General features: G+C 36.9%; 1 protein-coding gene across 1 annotated transcript in view; it reads right to left on the reverse strand.

The window, feature by feature from the left end:
• Positions 1–21,185, reverse strand: part of Stam (signal transducing adaptor molecule) — a 58,899-nt gene that overhangs the window by 22,510 nt on the left and 15,204 nt on the right. Inside the window, exons 3-8 of the mRNA XM_057786948.1 lie at positions 9,878–9,953; positions 9,698–9,793; positions 7,649–7,795; positions 2,850–2,940; positions 2,295–2,487; positions 835–929 (exon numbers count right to left, since the gene is read on the reverse strand). Of these exons, the coding sequence (XP_057642931.1) occupies positions 835–929; positions 2,295–2,487; positions 2,850–2,940; positions 7,649–7,795; positions 9,698–9,793; positions 9,878–9,953 (698 nt within the window). The remainder of the gene's footprint in view (positions 1–834; positions 930–2,294; positions 2,488–2,849; positions 2,941–7,648; positions 7,796–9,697; positions 9,794–9,877; positions 9,954–21,185) is intronic.

Raw genomic sequence — 21,185 nt, forward strand, 5'->3', positions numbered from 1 at the left:
TAGAAAACTCACAGTACAGTTACATCGTTATATGAAAGATAAAGATGAAATAGCTACATGGCAAGCATGAGTGAGATCTAAGTTCTCATTCTGAGCTTACATAGGCTTTTTAATGCTTTTTTTAAAAGTTATATAGACATGCCTGTCTGTGTTTCAGAGTATGTGCATGTAACTGCAGGTACTTGAGAAGGGCAGAGGCTTTGGGACCCCTGGAGCTCAAAGTTAAAGGTAGTTTTAAGTCACTCAGTGTGAGTTCTGGGAAATGAACTTTGATCCCCTCAGCCATCTCTCCAGTCCCCAAGTTTATGCATTTCTTGAGTTCCAATGATTATTTTAGCTCTAGCAAGTGTGTTAAAAGAATATCAAGATCTGACTCTACAAAAGTAAAAAAAGTCAGTAGCTATGAGAGAAAACCATTTTATTAAAGATCTATAATTTCTGACTTGCTGTTAAAGACTTTTCTTCATTCCTAACACATATATCTGTCATGTAGTTTATGGCAAATACATAGAACAAAAACTGGCAGAAATAGTGCTTTAATCTTACAATGTTTCTGATAAGGATTTTTACTTTATTTATTTGCTCTTAGAGACAAGGTGTCATGTAGCTCAGGATGGCCTTCACTTCACTGTGTAGCAGTTACTCCTCCACATACTGGGACTGCAGGAGAATTGAGACTACAAAGCATGCACCACCACCATACGTAGCTTGGAATTTTATTATTTAAAACACCTAGAGGCAAAAATGTTTAAGTCATTTGCCTATAAAGCTGATTTTACTCAACTTTCATCAAGAAGACTAAGGATTACCATCAATAGACCGAAAAGTACTTACTCATTTCTGGTTCAGCAGTGAGATCTGCAGTCACAAAATTAGAAGGGAAAAGCCCTATGCCTTGATGGGTTTCACCTTTCCACCAGTTGGGATCACTAAGACAAACAAAAAAAGAATGCTTTACCATGAGACCTATTTCTGTAAGACTTTACTGTTCATAGTATTTAACTTGCATTATCACCAGACTGGAATCCAACTCAATCATCAATCTAATAAAGGAAATAGCAGTCTATATTCACAAACAGGAAGCAAACAGTTTCAATGGCATCATCAATTAGTGTGAGGTTCTGATACAAAGAGAAAATGAACCCCACCAACAAAAGTTTTTGAAGCCACAGTTCTTTCCCTCAGAAGGTCAATAAATTTTCTGAGAAGCTAATAAAAAACTATGAACTCTCCCCCTTTTGGTAAAAAAGATGTCATTAGGCTTAAGATCATCAGTGTCAGGTGGTGCCTTGGACTTCAACATAAGAGCTCTTTCTAGTAAGATGTGGACGTGGACTCTTGGACCACATCTCCATCCCTACACCACTATTCTTCCATGCATACACTAATAGGGACTAGTTTCTTCTTCCATCCTGACACATACAATAGATGATGTCACGTGCAGCATAAAACCTGAAACAGAACTGTCTCCAGTGCTCACTATACAGAAAGTCAGCAAGTATGCAATAAATTCTTTCCCCAAAGAATGAATGATGCAATTCCAGCTAAACAGCTCTAAATTTACCTTATTTTGGCTTCTTCATGAAAATATTAAAATATACTGAATGTCTGTCTTCCTAAAACTCACATGCTGAAATCAGAAGGGGTATCTTTGAAAAGTGATTAATTCTGTAACCTTATTAAAAAAGATTTCCAATTGTTTCTTTGCTTGTTCTGCCACATACGATACCAAAGTGAACACACAGCTATGTCTGAACCTGAAAGAGGCCAAACCATGTGCCAAATCTGACAGATCTTGGACTTTTCAATCTCAGAACTAAGAGAAATAAATTTCTGTTGTTTAATGGTATTTGGCAACACTAAAGACTAAAGCAATAAAAACTTGAAAAACTTATGCTGTGCACCTCTTTCCCCATGACACCATAAGCATGAAACTATTATGTTTACATGGATCTATGGTCCTGTATGGATACCATCAATAGATCATGTACTTCCTTCAAATCAATCCACCATATTTTCTGAAACTTTAACCTTTTACAAGATTTAACAATTACTAAATGGAACAAAAAATAAACAGAAAATAACAGGTTTCCCAAACAATTTAAGTATCATAAATGAGGCGAAAATTAGACTAAAAAATGAATCAATATAGTATGAGGCAAGCCTGCTAACCATCATCTAAAACATCTAGTCAATACTTTGTTTGGTAAATAATTATACTCAATAAAATATTATTAAAATAAGGGTTTATAGAATATATTTTCTCAAGTATTTAATGTATAAGTAACCATTACCTGTCATCAAGAACTGTAATAAGTTCTCCAGCTTTAAAAGTAAGTTCATTATCCTCAGCAGCTTCAAAGTCATATATAGCACGAACTTTTCTACCTTCATGTTGGTGGTTAGTTAAGAGATTAGATGTGCTTGGATACAAAGAGGAAAGGGTAGCTGACTGCTGTCTTTGTTCTTTGAGAGACAACTCAATTGCTGTAAAACAATGAGATTTTAAAGACCTCAAATATGAATACAGCCAATAATACACTGAAAGTATCATTTTTCAATAGTGAACAGGAGACTAGTGCATATCCTCATATAATAACAAATCATTAGACACTATATACATTTACCCATCACTGAAAGAATAAAAATAACTTTAAAAATTTGACATTTTTTATTGAAAAATTCAATTTAAATTATTCTGAGTAATAAAAAGACAAATTTCATTTAAAAAATAAAGCAGCTCTGCTTCATCGGAAGCCATTTCCTTAATCTATAAATTGCTAGAAAACGCTATTCAGCCAGAGACCTATCTTCTTTACTCCCTTCCAGGACTTACAAACTACACTCACCTTTTGCTAAATCTTCTTCTTCCTTTTTGTTAGCCACAGTGCCAGGGTCTTTGGCTACCAGGGCTGGGCTTGCTTTCGCTTGTTCGGCAGCCTAACATACATGTAAAAGTATAGACAAGGAGTGAGAGTCATTCTCAAATAGTCTATGGATACCTAACCTAAAACCTTGTAAGACCCGCCTCATTAGTCTACTATAGACTTCTCAAGAAGACAGACAACCAGTCTGGAAGGCCTTCCACTTGAAAGAGGAATAAACATCAGAAATAGGAAAATGAAAAGCAACTGGACAGGTTGATAGACATATGCATTTTCTCAGATTAATATAAAGACAATAAACTAAAAAACAATGTGGGGGTCAGAAAAGAAACAAAAACAGTATTTTATAATTTTAGAAGAATTTCAGAACTAGAAGAGAGGTCAGTCAGGAGAGGAAAGTAAGGGAATATTTTAAAAACAAACACTCTGGAAAATTCTGTAATTGTATTTTACTGTTTCCTTTCAGGTGAAAAGGCAAAAAGTAATGTATAAATGAACTCATATTTATAAAAACAACTAAGAGTGTCCCCCTCCCCAGAAATAGACTTTCTCTGTGTAGCCTTGGCTGTTCTAGAACAAACTCTGTAGAGCAGACTTGTCTTGAACTCACAGATATCCTCTTGCCTTTGCCTCATAAGTGCTGCGATTAAATGTGTGTTCAACCATGGCCCAGACAAATAAAATCTTAAAACCGCATTTTATAAACAAGAATACAAGCAACTTCGATAGAGTGTCATGTTGACAATTATATCATAAACAAGACAATGTTTAGATAGACATATGTGCTAATTCACATGTCTGGAATTAGAAGCTTCTAAGCTTCATGGCCTTTTAGGCTATCCATTCACTCAATGCAGATCAGAATGTAGCCTATTTTGCAAGTTTCCAGAAGGTAATAGTGGTTCCTGAGCAGACTACACACAGCAACTTCTACACCCATGGTTCATATTGGCTTCTATTTATAATGTTCCCCTTGGTTCACTGTGCTCCATCACTGTTTTTTGTCCCTACTAAGTTCCAACTCGATAGTAAGTAGCTAACGAATCACTTTCTCAAAGAAAAAAAAATCCTAAACCCTTAGTTAAACATTCTTTGTGACCTCTGGTACTTAAACAAGGATTTGGAACAAGTTAATATAAAATGAGTGATACAAGCTGAATGCTGGGTGTGGTAGCACATGCTTTTAGTCCCAACACTCAGGAGGCAGAGGCAGAGGCAGGTAAGTCTCTGTGAGTTCGAGGCCAGCCTGATCTACAGAGCGAGTTCCAGGACAGTCAAGGTTACCCTGAAAAACCTTGCCTCGAAAAACAAACAAACAAACAAACAAACAATCACAAGTTGAAGAATCAGGCAAATATAAGATTGACATCTACCATACTTTCTAGTCACATGAGATCAGGTGTCTCTAGCCATATGATACCTTGATGCCTTAGCTCTGCAATAAAGTAAGGATATAAGAATATCTGTTTCTCATGGGTGCATTACAACAAATTTAGAGGTCCAGGTTAGCATGTATAGCTTCTAAAATCAGATGAGAGGAGGTTCAATCTGAGTTCAAAGCAGAAGTATGACATTTATATAGAGGGGTTCACCATAATGTATATAGAGGTGATTCATATGAAAACTACAAGAGATGTTGAGACAGGGAGTAAATGAAACAGCAAATGATATAGCACTAACTTGATTACAAATCAATAAAGAAATCACTGCAATCAATTAAGAAAAGTGGAATAAGAATTTTTCACATTATCACATGTACAGTACTCAGAACAATAGCTGACACACAGCAAGGGGCAATAAATCTCAGTTTCTAGTGTAACTGAGTTTCTGCCTCTCCCACCAGACTATAGTCCAGGGAATGTGTCTCACTCTTTCTTACAAGCAATGAATAAAATATATGTTGAGTATAATACAAGGCAAACAGTCAATATAACAACAAAACATAGCTGTAGATTTGCCACACTGTATTGTACACTATCAGATGCCTAAGCAGTTTTTCCTAGTTCCATATATTCATTTAAACACAACTTTAGCCACTCTTAATTCTGACCCATATCACCTACGTAGAGTCTTAGATTCTGTCGTGACTAGTATACATGTCTACAAGTTAGAAGTGTACTTAGTCAGACAGTCTTTATCATTTATATAATTTTCTTTTCATTATTTGCTGACTTAAAAAACAAGCTGCTTTTTATACTCTTTGATGAAACCATCTACCAACTCTGAGGAGAAAGAAGTCATATGAAGAACCATGTTTCTAAACTGTGTGCTCTGCAGCTATCAAGAGGGACATTAACCACCTGAGATACTCATCATTAACTAGTCAGCATGGCAGCAGTTCTAGTGGTCTGCTACTATGTCAGGACCTAACAGGTCTGTGCAGCATGAGTCAGGTATGAAATATGATTTCCACAACATGTTTACATCATTTTCTTCTGTCTTTGAATAAAAAAAAAAACAGATAAATCTTTATATATTCAGAGGCGTTTATTAAGTCTGCTGATAAAAATCTAGCCTCATGAAACTGCAGCAAGGACTTCAGTAGCTAAGTAGCTTTAAAGTCTAGAGCAGACTCTGCAGTTGGACCTGTATCATTTGCTTTTCATTAAACAGAGTTTTATAATTCCTAAGGACAAGCTTTTCAGAAACAATTTACTTTCTATGCAATTTTCTGTAGCTGAAAGATAATTATAATAAAAATGTTTTTGCATGTATCTATATAAAAAGTTTTAAGTATCAGTCTTCCACATCTGAAATAATGTGAACAAGAGAATTATGTAATTTCTATACCAATCATTAATAAATGCTCTTGGCAGTGACCACTGCACTTCTTGCCCCAGGAAGCCTGATCTAAACAGAAGTGCATCAAGTAAATGCTATCAGAAAGCAGGCAAGAGCAGGTAGTGTAAAAAAAGACAATGAACTGAATTATCTAGTGGTGTCTTTCCTGCAGCCACTCTCAGAATCAGTTCTCTCATGTGCAAACAACGGGATTACATTAGAGGACCCCTGAAGCTGCTCCCGCAACTATCTAACATTCTAGACTAATGAACGAGGCTCCTCGTGAAATACATCACTACCGTTTCCTTCTTTTACAAGGGCAATTCCATCTATGGAATCAGAAGTGTTTGCATTTGCACTGAAGGCTGTGGTCTGGAGTAGTGCTTCTCAACTCCGTGTTCACAGTGAAAAGCACCCAGCGATCTTACTAAATGAGACAATGAGTCCACAGGGGTGGAGGGACACCTCAGAGACTGGAGTCCTGATAATCTCCGAAGAGATCGTGATGATGACGGTCAATGAATCACATTTGGAGCAACAAGCTCATGAGGAGGGATAGAAAATGCAATTTTACTAAGTTGTAGTGATATTTTATTTCTATTTTAATAAATAAAGTTTGCGTGAAGATTAGAGAGTTAAAAAATAGCCACACTGGTCGGCCATGTATACTAGTCAGTGGTGGCACACACCTTTATTCCCAATAGTCACACTAGTTAGCTATAAAGCCAGGTGGTGGTGGTATAATCACAGCACTAGAGAGGAATATAAGACAGAAGAAGACAGGTCTCAGCTCAGTTTCATTCTGAAGATTCCTCGAGGTAGGATGGCCATTTCAGTCTGAGGTAGAGGTAGTGGCTGGCTGCTTTGTTTCTCTGGTTGAACCCCAATATCTTTCTCTGGGTTTTTATTAATTGTATTACACTAAGTCAGCTCTCTATCTCTCCAGTACATCTACTTTTTGATAGACATTGTCTCTATTGCCAAGGAATTTATAGTACCTTGGATTGTTTTGTACAAAAATCAATAGTTTAAAAATTTCAAGATTATTAATAAAATCCAGCTATCAATTATGAATGAATATTAAGACATATCAACATAAACTTAATTTTAAAAACTAGTTTATTAAGCAAAAAGAAAATAATCCACTTTCTCTCCTGGATATTTTTCTTAGTCTTCATATCTAAAGAGCACTCAAATAAAATGAAAATGCCTTGTGAAGAAAATCTAGATAGCTCTAGACAAAAGTATACAATTGACTCCTGAATGTGGTCAACAGTCAGAAGGTAAGTTCTTCAAAGAAGGGATTGTTTGCTTTAAGGTCCCACATAATTTGTCAGAATTTGTTCCAATCCATACAGCAGGAAAAGAGAAAATACAAAATTACTATGCATACATACTTAAGGACTGGCTACCTAGACTAAAAAAGACATATAAAAGATGTCCCTTGATTTTTTTGCTGTATGACACAAATCAGAAATTCATTGCATTACACAGAAAGTTGTGTGTGCCAAAGGAAATCTACCCCTGCGCCAATGGTATCTTTTATAGGGAAAGCAAGACTCAGGATCTACCCAGCTCTTGTTTAAAAAAGTAAAAGTTGTCTCATTTGATTCTTGTCCCATTGGCCTCTCCTATCTCCTAATTTAAATAAAGGTATTAATAAATCCCTCAATAAAAATATATTCTAATTTTTAAGCTATCATTCTTTGTAGATAACACTATTAAGAGCATTTAACAAGACTGTCCATTGTTACCTAATCTAATACAATTTGTTATAGAAAAACTAAATAAAGAATTTAAATTACAAAACATTAAAGCAACTCCTTTTTGAAGGAGAGGCATCGGGAAAAAAGAGCCTAAAGCATATTAATATTCTACTATAAACCACTCTACAGCAGTAAAAGTTAACTATAAATGAAAACTAGAGAATAATTAAGACAAAGCTACTTTAGAAGAAAAAAATGAACAGCAGCAGAAAATACCTGAGAGCCAATAGCTGGGAATGTAACACCTTGTTCCTTAAGGTTCTTAATCATTGCCGATATCAGACTAAGCTGTGGATCATTCTTAAATTCATCTGTCCATTCAACCATGAGAGCCTTTAATTTTTCACATACTTTAGGATGACCCTAGGAACAGGGAAAAAAAAAGAAGAAAAAAATATAAAACTTCTAAAGTGTTACAGATCTCTTTTAAAATCACAAATTGTCCCTCTATAAGAGATGCCCTTTATAAATATATACATTTCCTAAAGCAACAGACTACACTTATGAAAATAATAAAATAGTTAACATCTATAAATCAACAACATTACTTTCATACCATGAAAAACAATAAAAGATACCTACATCTCACCCCAAAACTGAAACACTGAATATGTAATAAACTTACTTTGGAGTTGGAAGGGCAGGTTTTTTCAGTGTAACTTAAAACTTTATATGCTTTATACACCAGCACAACAAAGAAAAATAACTTATTTTGCATTGCTATTTATATTAAAAAAAAAAACTGCAAGGAGAGAATAAATTTTATTCCTTTCAGTTTTCCCATGACTCTTAGCTGAGGTCTGGGTGAAGCACACTATGTGCTAATTATCTTAGGAGCTCCCTTTCTTCCAAAGAGCACCTCCCCTTGAGGAAGAGCTAAACACATTTAAAGTTCTCTCTATATATGTTTCTGTCTTTCCAGACAGCTGTTTATAATACTCTGTAATTTTTTCCTGCATCTTAATTATGATAGCAAACTATCTTCTTAAACAATCATTCCTTTTACTGGACATTCAGAACACTGGAAAGCGTGTTCATTCATTAGTTAAAAAACAACAATTGTGATTCACTACAACAGAAAAGGGAATCATGATTGAGACCTATAAAATTTTTATTTCCTTTCACATTTCTGTACAAGTTTTTTTCCTACTAAAACTCAGAAGCATTTATATACTACACAATGGCCTGAAGAATTACCCTATAGACATTAAAGCCTTTTTCTCGACATACAATACCAAATAGTTTAAGCCAGAAATAATTACTTCTAGAACATGAAATTTTTACTAGAAAGACTGTTACTTTTCTATTTAGACTCCTTGACTTATACACTGAATTTTACCTGACATGCAGTATTATTGTTCACAGCTCTCTTGCTTTCTTTGTCCAGATAAAAACATACACATACCTATATGACCAGAACAGCTACATGTTTTCCTCTATAGACTTGAAAATAAGCCAGACTTGTTTAAATTCTTGGCTGAAATACTGAGGATCAAATATGTGGTTAAACACACAGAATTCACCCTGGCCTTGAGCAATTTCTTCAAGTCCATAGTGTGATCATCCTATAATTTTCTAACCAGGCACCTTTAATATAGGCATATCTGAAGAGACTATCTCTTTTCTACAATGTCCATCACGAGGACTCTGCTGTTCTTAGTATCTAAGTTCCACTAACAAGTGCTATGTGCTGACACTCCTGGAATCGAGTGCTTCTTAGTTTGGAATCACAATGGGCCCAGTCTTGGCTTAGGGTCAATCCCTAGTAAGAACTTCTCTATCTACAGGTCTGGCCCAACAGAACAGTCATTTAATAGGAAAACCCTGTGATGGTCAGTCAGGTAGTGTCCCTGTTCACATAAGACGAACATTCAACAGGACTTTAAATTCTAGCAGTTTCTTCTGAAGGATTCTACATTTTGTGTAAAAAAAAAAAATGGTACCAAAAAAATGCCTAAAGTAGATTGGTAGCATTTTGTTAAATATATAGGAATGTATGTTTTCTTCTCAGATGAGAGGATAGAAGGACACTGAACCTATTTTAATGTGGTTTGCAAGAGAACCAACACAAAAATTTATGCGGATTTGTAGTCTTTTCAAGGAAACACAGACATACAGAAACACAGCTCTTATTTATAATCTAGAAACACATGCACACATATACATAGACACACAAATTCTTTGGAATTTAAAATGGGAAGAACTTAACAATAAAATCCACCAGAAAAGAAGGCTTCCCTGATTTCTGGACACAACGTCCCTTACCTTATTTAATACGTTGCTTACTTCACTAGCAAAATCTCTTGAACACACTTCTAAGTGAAAAATTTTGCCACAGTTTGATACACATGCTCCTAGAAGCTAAAAGCATAAAGTTAAAATTAAAAGGGTTCAATGATGAAAGACAATTAAGCAGTGTTGCTTACTTAAAATGAACCGACTTACAGTTAGAGCTTGCATAGCAACATGGGGGTCTTTATGGTTCACTCTTCTCATAACAGAACGAAGACAGTCTTTAGGTCTAAAAAATGAGAAATTTAACAATTAATAATAAATCTAGCTCTCCACTTAAGTGTATAAAAGGGGAAATACTATAAAAGAGTTAGATTATTAATGACATCTGAAAACTATATTCTAGTTCCTTTAAAATTTCCAAGGTATCATCATGTTCTCTTGCTTAGTAGATACAGATGAGGCATTTCAAGCTAATTCTGCATTAAAAATTGTGGGTAACAATATTAATCTGAACACACTGAACCTGATAGAAGAGAAAGTGGGAAGTACTCTACAACACATGGGCACAGGAGAGTACTTCCTACGTATAACCCCAGTAGCACAGACAATAAGAGCAACATTGAATAAATGGGACCTCCTAAAACTGAGAAGCTTTTGTAAAGCAAAGGACACTGTAATTAAGACAAAAAGGCAACCTACTGATTGGGAGAAGATCTTCACCAACCCTGTAACAGACAAAGGTCTGATCTCCAAAATATATAAAGAACTCAAGAAACTAGACTTTAAAATGCTAATTAACCCAATTAAAAAATGGGGCACTGAACTGAACAGAGAATTCTCAACAGAAGAAATTCAAATGGCCAAAAGACACTTAAGGTCACGCTCAACCTCCTTAGTGATCAAGGAAATGCAAATCAAAACAACTTTGAGATACCATCTTACACCTGTCAGAATGGCTAAAATCAAAAACACCAATGATAGCCTATGCTGGAGAGGTTGTGGAGTAAGGGGAACACTCATCCATTGTTGGTGGGAATGCAAACTTGTGCAACTACTTTGGAAATCAGAGTGGAGGTTTCTCAAGAAACTGGGAATCAACCTACCTCAGGATCCCGCAATTCCACTCTTGGGAATATACCCAAGAAATGCCCAATCATACTACAAAAGCATTTGTTCAACTATGCTCATAGCAGCACTATTTGTAATAGCCAGAACCTGGAAACAACCTTGGTGCCCCTCAATAGAAGAATGGATAAAGCAGGTGTGGCACATATATACTTTAGAGTTCTACTCAGCGGTAAAAAACAGTGATATCTTGAACTTTTCATGCAAATAGATGGAAACAGGAAACACTTTACTGAATGAGATAACCCAGACCCAAAAAGATGAATATGGTATGTACTCACTCACAAGCGGATTCTAGCCATAAACAAAGAACATTGAGCTATAGTTTGTGATCCTAGAGAAGCTAAATAAGAAGGTGAACCCAAAGAAAAACATTTATTTATCCTCCTGGATATTGGAAGTTGACAAGTTCGTCGGGCAAAAGTTGGGAGCAGGGGGGTGGGGGTGGATTGGGGGGAAGGGGAGATGGGGAGAGAGAAGGGAGAAGGGGAGGATTGGGAAGAGCTTGGGGGAATGGGATAACTGAGATGGAGGAAGGGCGGATATGGGAGCAGGAAAGAAGTTATCCTAATCAAGGAAGCCGTTTTAGGGTTGGCTAAAGTCTTGGCTCTAGAGGGGTTCCCAGGTGTCCAAGGGGATTTCCCCAACTAGTTCTGTGGGCAGCAGAGGAGAGGGAACCTGAAATGGCCCTATCCTATAGCCACACTGATGAATATCTTGCATATCACCATAGAACCTTCATCCAGCCATGGAGGGAGATAGACAGAGACCCACATTGGAACACTGGACTGAGCTCCCAAGGTCCAAACGAGGAGCAGAAGGATGGAGAACATGAGCAAGGAAGTCAGGACCACAAGGGGTGCATTCACCCACTGAGACAATGGGACTGATCTAATGGGAGCTCACCACGGCCAGCTGGACTGGGACTGATGGAGCATGTGATCAAACTGGACTCTGAATGTGGCTGACTGAGAAGCCAAGGACAATGGCACTGAGTTTTAATTCTACTGCATGGACTGGCCTTTTGGGAAACTAGTCTGTTTGGATGCTCACCTTCCTAGACCTGGATGGAGGGGGGAGGACCTTAGACTTTCCACAGGGCAGAAAACCCTGACTGCTCTTAGGACTGGACTGGAGAGGGAGAGGGAGTAGGGGGAGTGGGAGGAAAATGGAAGGAAGTGGACATTTTTAATAAATAAATAAAAAATATGGGTAAAAATGGAAGGTTACAGAGGTATATTATTTGTAATTTAATAATTAAATAAATCTTGCCTGAAGACCAGAGACAAAGCTAAAGCCACTAGAGGTCAGGTAATGGTGACACACACTTTTAATCCCAGGATTTGGGAGACAGAGTCAGATGGATCTCTGTGAGATCAAGGCTACCCTGGGCTACACAAGATCAATGCAGAAACAAACCAGATGGTGGCGGTTCACACCTTTAATCCCAGTCTTAGGGAGTCATGCCTTTAATCCTAGAACTAGAGGGAATATAAAATGAGAGGAGAGAGAGGTTTACTCTGCTTAGTTTGTGGTCGCCTAGCCTTGGTAGAGGTAAGACTTCTCTAGTGGCTTGGCTGTTTTGCTTTTCGGGTTTTCAGGTTGAACCCCAATTCTGTCTCTGGGTTTTCATTTTTTGTGCTACAGAAAGCTAAGACATTTCAAGTCATAACAAAATAAATTCAACAAGATTTATTATATATATATATATATATTCCTGTTATAAACAATTACAAAACTAGAACATGCATATGAACTATGTACTGAGAAGTACTGCCCCATAGTTTTGGTAGTGACAGCAGCTCCCTCTAGTCCTGGCCCAAGTGGACTCAGCTTGACCTGCTCCATACAACTGTGAGCAAAAGAAAGGTGATGATCATAAAGCAGGCAGGTCCCCGAGCCAGCAGGACTTGGTGGAGTGGTCTACTCAGATAAGGACACTACAGCCTAAGTCCCATTTACCGTAGTGCAGGAGTGAGTAGTCGCAGTCTGTCTCAGGAGGAACACATGCAAAAAGGGAGCTTGATACGAGGTATAAGCCACGTATGAGAAGCATGGCATGGAGAGGAAGTTCAGTAGCTATGACATAAAAAACAACACTACATCTACTTCTACCTGGGCTAAGTGGTCAATCTTCTGCTCAACGCCATCTAAAATGACTATGTCACAAATTCAGTGATCTACAAGTTAAGAGAGTTCTACAGTGCTGGAAGCAGAGCTCAATGGGAAATTCAGATGCAGGTGTGGACTACTAACAGAATATAGACAGTAAAGGCTGTGCACAAGAGTTATGGATTCTACAGGAAATTGAGTCAGGCCATTTTTGTTACATTCTCGCAAAGAATTTGCCTACACTTGTCCTGAGAATTTGTGAACTTCAAAGAAGTAGAGTACTTAATCTGCTTGAGGATATTTCAAACCAAGATGCCATTTAGGCTATAACATGATTACTGCTAGCTGCTTTTAGCTAACTGTACATAGAATCACAGTGGAAAACACAACAGAAAGGCCTGGAAAGTTTGCAGTTTACTCAGAAAGTAACTGTTGATAAAGTTGGGGCCAGGAAACTAGTTGTTGAAGAGATAAAAACTATTAAAAGTAAGACAAATACTCTACATCAGTACAGTAGGAAAGATACTTGAAGGACTCTGAAGGAGGAGTCACACCATACCCTGCATTTGACTGTTTAAAGAAGAGAGCTTGCAGGGTGATAGTGATACACACCTTTAATTCCAGCATGTGGGAGGCAGAGGAAGGTGGATCTCTGTGAGTTTGAGGCTAGCCTGGTCTATAGAGGGAGTTCCAGGACAGTCAGGGCTGTTAACACAGAGAAACCCTGTCTTGAAAAACAAAAAACAAGAAAGAGAGAGAGTTCTAGGGTATCCTTCTCAGAGAGCAGTCCAGGAAACCCCTCCACATTACCAAGGCCTTCTATGGTATGACCAAGGGGACCCAAAGACTCTTCAAGCTGGGAGAAGCCCTTGGTTGGTTTTGCAGACACTCAAAGTCAGAGTTATATGATCACATAAGCTTCCCTCCAGAGTTCAAAGAAATGCCTAGGAGGTTAGGGAAAAGGTCAAGATTCCTACAGTGGCCAAGACTGTAATTTGTGAATCTTTGAAAGTGGGACATAAATGGTGCAATACAATGTAGATCCTAGGAAGTCAGAGATGCCAGGAATGCGGAATGAATGTCAAGGTAAGCCTCGGGCAATAAGGGGGCGTCAACTCAAAAGAGAGGCTGTGAAAGCAACAATGCAAAGGCTGTAAGATTGGGCTTACCACTGAACGGGAAAAAATATTTGCCAGTTATACATCTGATACAGGATTAGTAACTAGATTATACAAGAATTAGAAAAGCTAAACATCAAGACAACAAACAAGTCGATTAAAAATGGAATATAAAACTAAACAGAGTTCTCAAGAGGAGAAATACATATGGCTACTAAACACTTCATATCCCTAGCAATAAAGGAAATGCAGATTATAACTACCTTAAAATTTCTTTTCACCCAGTCAGAATAGCTATCACCAAGAATAATGGCAACAAATGCTTGTGCAGCACAGAGTACCTTTTTACACTGTTGGTAGAAATGTAAGCAGTGTAACACTTAGGGAAACAACCTGGAGGGGCTTCAAAAAACTTGAAATAAAATTACCACAACTCATCCATGCCACTCTTGGGCATCCCAAAGTAATCTATGTCCTATGACTTGCTCATCCACATTCACCTCTATCCTGCAGTCAAGACAGGGAATGGCATCAGACGCCCATCTTGATGAATAGGAAAATGTGCTATATACACCCAATGAAATTCTATCCAGCTGAAAAGAAAACTTAAATTTTGAATTTTTCAGGTAAATGAATGAAACGAGTAGGCGGGAGTACTGAGTAAGGTAACCCAAACCCAGAAAGACAGACGCCACATATTCTCTTTCATAAAGGATCCTAGCTTCAAGTCTTGCTTTTTGTATTTAACTTGGAGTACTTGCAGAAGCCACGAAACTGAAAGAGGTCAGGGCCTTAGGAGGACTGCAGAACACAGGTAAAAATAAAATATAAAAGGGGATTAGTGGAGGCAGGAAGGGTTAAAAGAGGAAGGGGAAGGAAGAGGTGGAGAGAACATGGGGACAGAACAGATTAAAAAAATACAGGGGTATGAAAGGGCCATATTATAACCTACAATCTTCTGATCTAATTAAAAATACTAATAATAAAAACGTTTGAAGGATGATGCCCTGTATAGTAAGACAGAACCAAAATCCTAGTGTTAAGTGTAGGAAATCTCATATGAGACTCCAGAGGCCCCAAAACAATACAGTCTCCTGCCTTTCCACCTGGTTGCCCACCAGAACAAGATTTACTGTTTAAGACATTATACATTTTGGTTGCAAGATACAAAGAAATCAAGCTAAAACTGAGCTGGAAAGCTCCATGATAGCTAGCTTTTAAACTGCAGGAGAAGATTATACAGGTTACTGGGGAAAGAAAAAACAAAAAGAAGGACCAACAATCCTACTCAATAGTGAACTCCACTTACCACAATACTAATCTCTCGGGTAATAATGGCACAACTGTCATGTGGAGTTAACCAACCACTTCTGATTGGATCTGAGGTCCACTCCACAGAAGAGAAAATCCATGCCTTAGGAAGTCATAGGTTCTATGAGGGAAATTACTACTGATGTCAATTTAAGCTAAATAGACATAATGTTAAACTGCCTTCTAAATATTTATATTCTTACCCTTAGAGGCTACTCTCAACCCTAATGAGGGAAGCCTATCTTTCCAGTAAACAGTGGTGAATGCAAGAGACTCAACATGCCAAGAGTAAGTAATGGATGAGAGGCTCAGACCTTAACAATTCATTTCTCATCCTCTATTCATGAATGAAATTATGATCGCCCAACAGATACAGTTACTCGCATTGGACCTGTATAAGACAAGTCCTCTTAACAGTCAGTTGTGAGTGGAGGGACAATAAGGGGACTGTGCCCTTACTGCTGATCTATCGATAAGACTACAAGAAAGAGTCACTGTCTTAAGTTTTGTACCTACTGGTGAACCACTAGGCTAATGAATACTTTCAATGTCATGGACATCCAGAGAGCCTTATACAAAACAGAATGGTCAAACAAAGGACAAAATGAGGTGTGGGGATGTGAAGGTGAGAGTAATCAGAATACATTATATACATGCAAGAAATTATCAAAGAACAAATTTAATGAATAAGCATGGGGCAAAGTTTTGCCTTTAAAGTATTCAAGCCAATTCCAAATTGTATATGGGGACGGGAGAGAAAAGTGAAAAACAGAGCGAGGAATAAAATACAAGTGATATGAAGGGGGGTGGGAAGGAAGGCTTTAATTAGGGAGAAAAGAAAATAATGCAGGAAAGGGAAAAAGGATAAATTTGAAAACATCTTAAGGAAACATTTATATTTGTGTGTGTGTGTATGTGTGTCTTAAATGAAGTTATGAGACTTAAGCTAACAATGTGCCATGGACCATCTAATAAAACCCCACCACCCAACATGAGAAACCTCCCTTTGAGTTATTGGTAAGGAAAGTCCAAGAGATTCCTAAAACGATACAGGATACTGTGTAATACTGTAGTTGCCTTTGGTTGCCTCCCAGAGGCTGAAGGTAAGTCGCTATTATTACTGAAGATAAGTCCCTATTATTACTGAAGATACCATGTTCTATGAACACAGGACCTGGAAGATTCAGCCTGGATCTAAATACCACCTCCTTGAGGAACAATTTTCATAGTGCCAGAAGTTTCTATGTAAACTGCCAAGAGAGGGAAGCAATCAATAGTCCTACCCAGCTGTGATTTCTATTAATCACAACAATAACCAAACATGGCAAGATATCCTAATGGTACAATAGTACCACTCATGAATGGAAACCAAAAGGTCTCTCAAATTGGATTTTAAGTCTCATAATAGGAAAGTGATGTTTATTACTGGAAACCCAGCCAACTACCGAGGGTCATGAGATGATGGTTCTTAGAGGAGACCCTACTATCACTGTTTTACTAGACCAGCATATTTCCTAATTGCATTCTACAGGCAACTAAAGAATATTAAATGCCAGAGAGGGGGAGAATTAGTCTTCCCCAGGGAAGTGTCCCTTAGCTGGTTATCCAAAAACAAGTGGTAAGACCTGAAATCATATACATACAAGCAACATTAAACAGTAAGCAGTTTTTATGTGTGTGCATGTAACACACAACAAAGAAAAATAGACCATGATTTGGGAACATGACAGGGGTTGGAAGAATAAAAGGGAAAGGAGGAAATGATGCAATTATATTTTAATTAAAATTTTAAAAATTTAAAAATTAAGAAAAGAAAGCAAAGAAGAATACTAGTCTTACCAAGTATTAAAACACACCACAAAGCTTTACAATTAAATCCATAAGTAATACACACATAGCACACACAGTATCAATGAGATGAAAGAAAAAACTTAAAAATATATCTAAATACAGATGGAATGTACTATAGGAAGGTAGTATTTCAAATCAGAAGGATATAAAATAGGATTCTTCAGTAATGGTACTGTTGTGCTTGGAAACTACCTGCACTGTGGACGCTGAATGGAGAAAGGTAAAGTTGGAACAATTCCTCATAGTGCTTCATAAATGCTGCAATAAATGACCAAAGGCCTCAATGTAAAAGATGAAATAATGCAGTGACTAGAGACGGTGTGGTGACTTCTTACCAAGTTAAATACAGCCTATGTTTAGGAACACATTCAAGTTCCTAGGCATTTACTCAATATATTAATAAACTTGCAAAAAATTACATTTTTATTTCTCACAAAATATCAGCTAAAATGGCTATTATTTTACCTTTTAATTCTGTTTCAAAAATATTAAGATTGACTTAGCAGATAAGTATATCCTTAGCCAACTAAAGAATGGTATCATGTTTTCCAGTTTCTTTATAACTAAAGGGAAATAATAAACAAACAAAAAAGTACCAATTAATCCAGAATCAATTATACAACTTCAACTAATATGAATAATCAATACTGTGTTCTCCAATTCTTATGCCCACTTGACACAAGCTAGAGTCACTGGAGAAGAAGGAACCTCAGTGCAATGTCACCACCAGACTGGTCTCTGAGAAAGCCTGTGGTGCATTTTCTTCTTTGTATCGCTCCAATTTTAGTATATGTGCTGCCAACGCAAGCACACATTTTCTTTATTGATGATTAATAGGGGAAGACCCAGATTACTGTCAGTGGGGTCACCTCTGGGCACCTGGTCCTGAATACTGAAAGAAAGAAAGCCAGTAAGCAGCACTCCTCAATGGCATCTGCCTCACTTCTTGCCTCCAGGTTCCATCCCTGTTTGAATTCCTGCCCTGACTTCCTTCAGTGGCAGACTGTGATGTGGAAGTGATAACAAAGTAAACCCGTTCCCCCCAGAGCTGCTTTTAGTACTGTGTTTTATCAGAACAACAGAAACCCCAATTAAGACAAATTCCTACCTCCACATCGATTACATGAACAATTAATAAAACTAACACACAAATGAAACTACTTAAGAAGACATTTTTAGAGAAAACTGATGTCATTCTGTAATTTCGTTTGACTTCTAAACAAACAAAGGCTGTTTAGTTCATCATATGACCTAGCTGGCATTCTTCACCACTGACTCATAGACTGGGACTGCACACTAAAAATCATGTGAGTATCTTGAGAAATTTGAAGTATCTTTCAAAACATCAGATTTTATGTTTAATACAATCAAATCGTTTGGTCTTATCTTTATAAAAGCCATATAACCTATCTAAGAAAGTAGGGAGAACATGAGTAGTTTTTCAAGGCTGATACTATTACTGAAGATTATTCATCAGTGATTGAACTTTGTTAAATACTGTTTATAACCAAAATTGATGTTAAATTAGAAAATGTTTTTATTTAATCCAATACTAATAAACATTAGAAAAACAAGTTTCTAAGAGTGACTGGCTATATTAAGGTATTGTGTACTAATTACAAAACAGCATTTACAAAACAGTGTATACAATGTGCTTATTATATATGAGCAGAGAACATACAATCATATTTGTGTAAAGATACAATGAAAAATATAGATTAAAATCTTTTTACCTACAGAAGGTGAGTATTTTTTCCTCTTGTAGACAGGTATGCTGATATGTGCTTAAACCCCAGGACTTGAGATTGAGGAGAAAGCAGGAAGATGAAGAGCACAAGGCCATACTGTATTTGAACTCACTGCTCTCTTGAAAAAACTTAATGGGAGAGAGTGCTAGCTCAGCAGCTACGAGCACCTGCTATGAAAGACACTGTGGCAATAGAATACGACACAGTGATAGAGCAGGACACCTGACCTCTTTCTCTGGCTCTGCATGTGAGCAGGCATACATCTCACACAAGCATAAGCAACACACAAGTCAAACTCTCATTTTAAAAAGAAGCTTAACATTTTTCTATTACAGACTTGATCTGGGAACCTATAATGTTCCTATAATGCTAATCCTTTGGTCTTGTAGACAAATGGCATCTCTGGCTCACAGTAATTCTAGAGGCACACAAAAATGTTAAAAATCTTAAGAATTTTAAAAAAAGAATCTTTATATTAAAATGGCTAAACATATATGGAAATTTCTTCATAACAATTCAGTGATAAAATGCTGAATTTATATATATTTTTTAATAACGAAAGTATCCCATAAAAGCAAAACTGCCTTAGGGCCAGGGAAGTCTGAATGGCACCCTATGCTTTTCATTTTCTGTAATGAAAATATTGAGATGCTACAATAAAACAGAAACACATGTATATACATAAACAAAAAACATAAATACATACATTCATTCACTCATTCACTTACCATTGTGTAAGCCAGGCAGACCCAGAATTCTGTATGTAGCACAATCTATCTATGAATGCCCATCAATCTTCCTGCCTCTGCCTATTGAGTACTGGGATTACAGGGATGGGCCATCAACTCTGGTTCCCAAAAAAGTCTTGAGCCAGGGAAGATACCACACATGACTTTTAAACCTCAATAATACCAAAACAGTTCCTCCATTACTACTTAGATTTCCAAACCATTAGCAAAGGTTCTAACAAGATGCCTCATGAATGTAAGCAAATAAATGCTTAGAAAATGATGGTTTACAGTAGTTCTCCACCTGTGAGTCATGATCCCTTTGGGGGTCATATATCAGATATTCCAAATATCAGATATTTACATTATGATTCTTAATGGCAGTTGTGAAGTAGCAACAAAAATAATTTGATGGTCGGGGTCACCACAACATGAAGAACTATATTAAAGGGGTGCAGCATTAGGAAGGTTGAAAACCATTGGCTTAGAAGAACCAGAGACAAGCAATTCTTTGGGGAGCGGAGAAGGAGGAAAAAAAGAAGGGAAAGAAGGGAAGGGAGGAGGAAAAAAACCACAAATGAACAAAAGCAGATGAATAAGAAAACCATTCCTGATTAAGATGGAATTATCTCCTAAATAAATTCCTAGATTTAGTATAACGAATTCAAATTCCCAAACAATAACTCAAATGTCAAGGATACACTGAGGGGAAAACATGTGGATTGATTTTTTTTTTTTTAAATAGCATGTACCTAAACGTACTGGTGCTGAATAAGACAAAATGCAGACAAAAACATTCTTATGGCTAAAAAATTAGTAAATTTCAGATATATAAGAAAAAAGGTATAATGACTACAGCTGGTACAATGTTAATACAATGAAAAAAGTGACGTAATTTCTCCATCATTAGACACCACACAAAACTTCATGTTGATTTTCAACCAGAAAAATAGAAAACATTTCTAGTAATGAAAGAGAATGTGTATTTGTGATTTTAGACACTTGGCCAAATTTTTTTTAAAAAGTACTTACAGAAAAAAGAACACTAAAGTAAAGAAAAAAAATGAAAAACAGTGAGAAGAAAGAACAGACTTCATAACTGCTGACAATAGATAAAGCTGTACTTTTAAAATACACCGGACCAATCTTGTTTGGTATCCAGTCCTAAGTGGACAAACACCAGATAGGACTTTAATCAAGGGTGTACACTTAACCAAGTGCCAAGCACTTTGATAGAGCATCAACAGAACCAGAATCTGAACCCAGAGTCCTTTCAGAGTCCATGCTCTCAACCACCGAGTTACCTGTTTCTTTCCTCTATACAGAAAAAAAGCAAACAATTCGATCTACAAATGCACTAAACAAATTTACTACATAAATTACTAAAATATACAAATAAGATTTGTTTTTGTCGCTTTGTTTTGAGCTTTGCTGGGGGCTGAATGCAGGGATTAAAAGTGTGCACCACCACCGCCCAGCAGAAAACAGTCTTAATACAATAAATATAAAGATGAAAGAGGCAGAG

Source organism: Chionomys nivalis, chromosome 13, assembly GCF_950005125.1.
Source record: "Chionomys nivalis chromosome 13, mChiNiv1.1, whole genome shotgun sequence".
Taxonomy (NCBI): Eukaryota; Metazoa; Chordata; class Mammalia; order Rodentia; family Cricetidae; genus Chionomys; species Chionomys nivalis.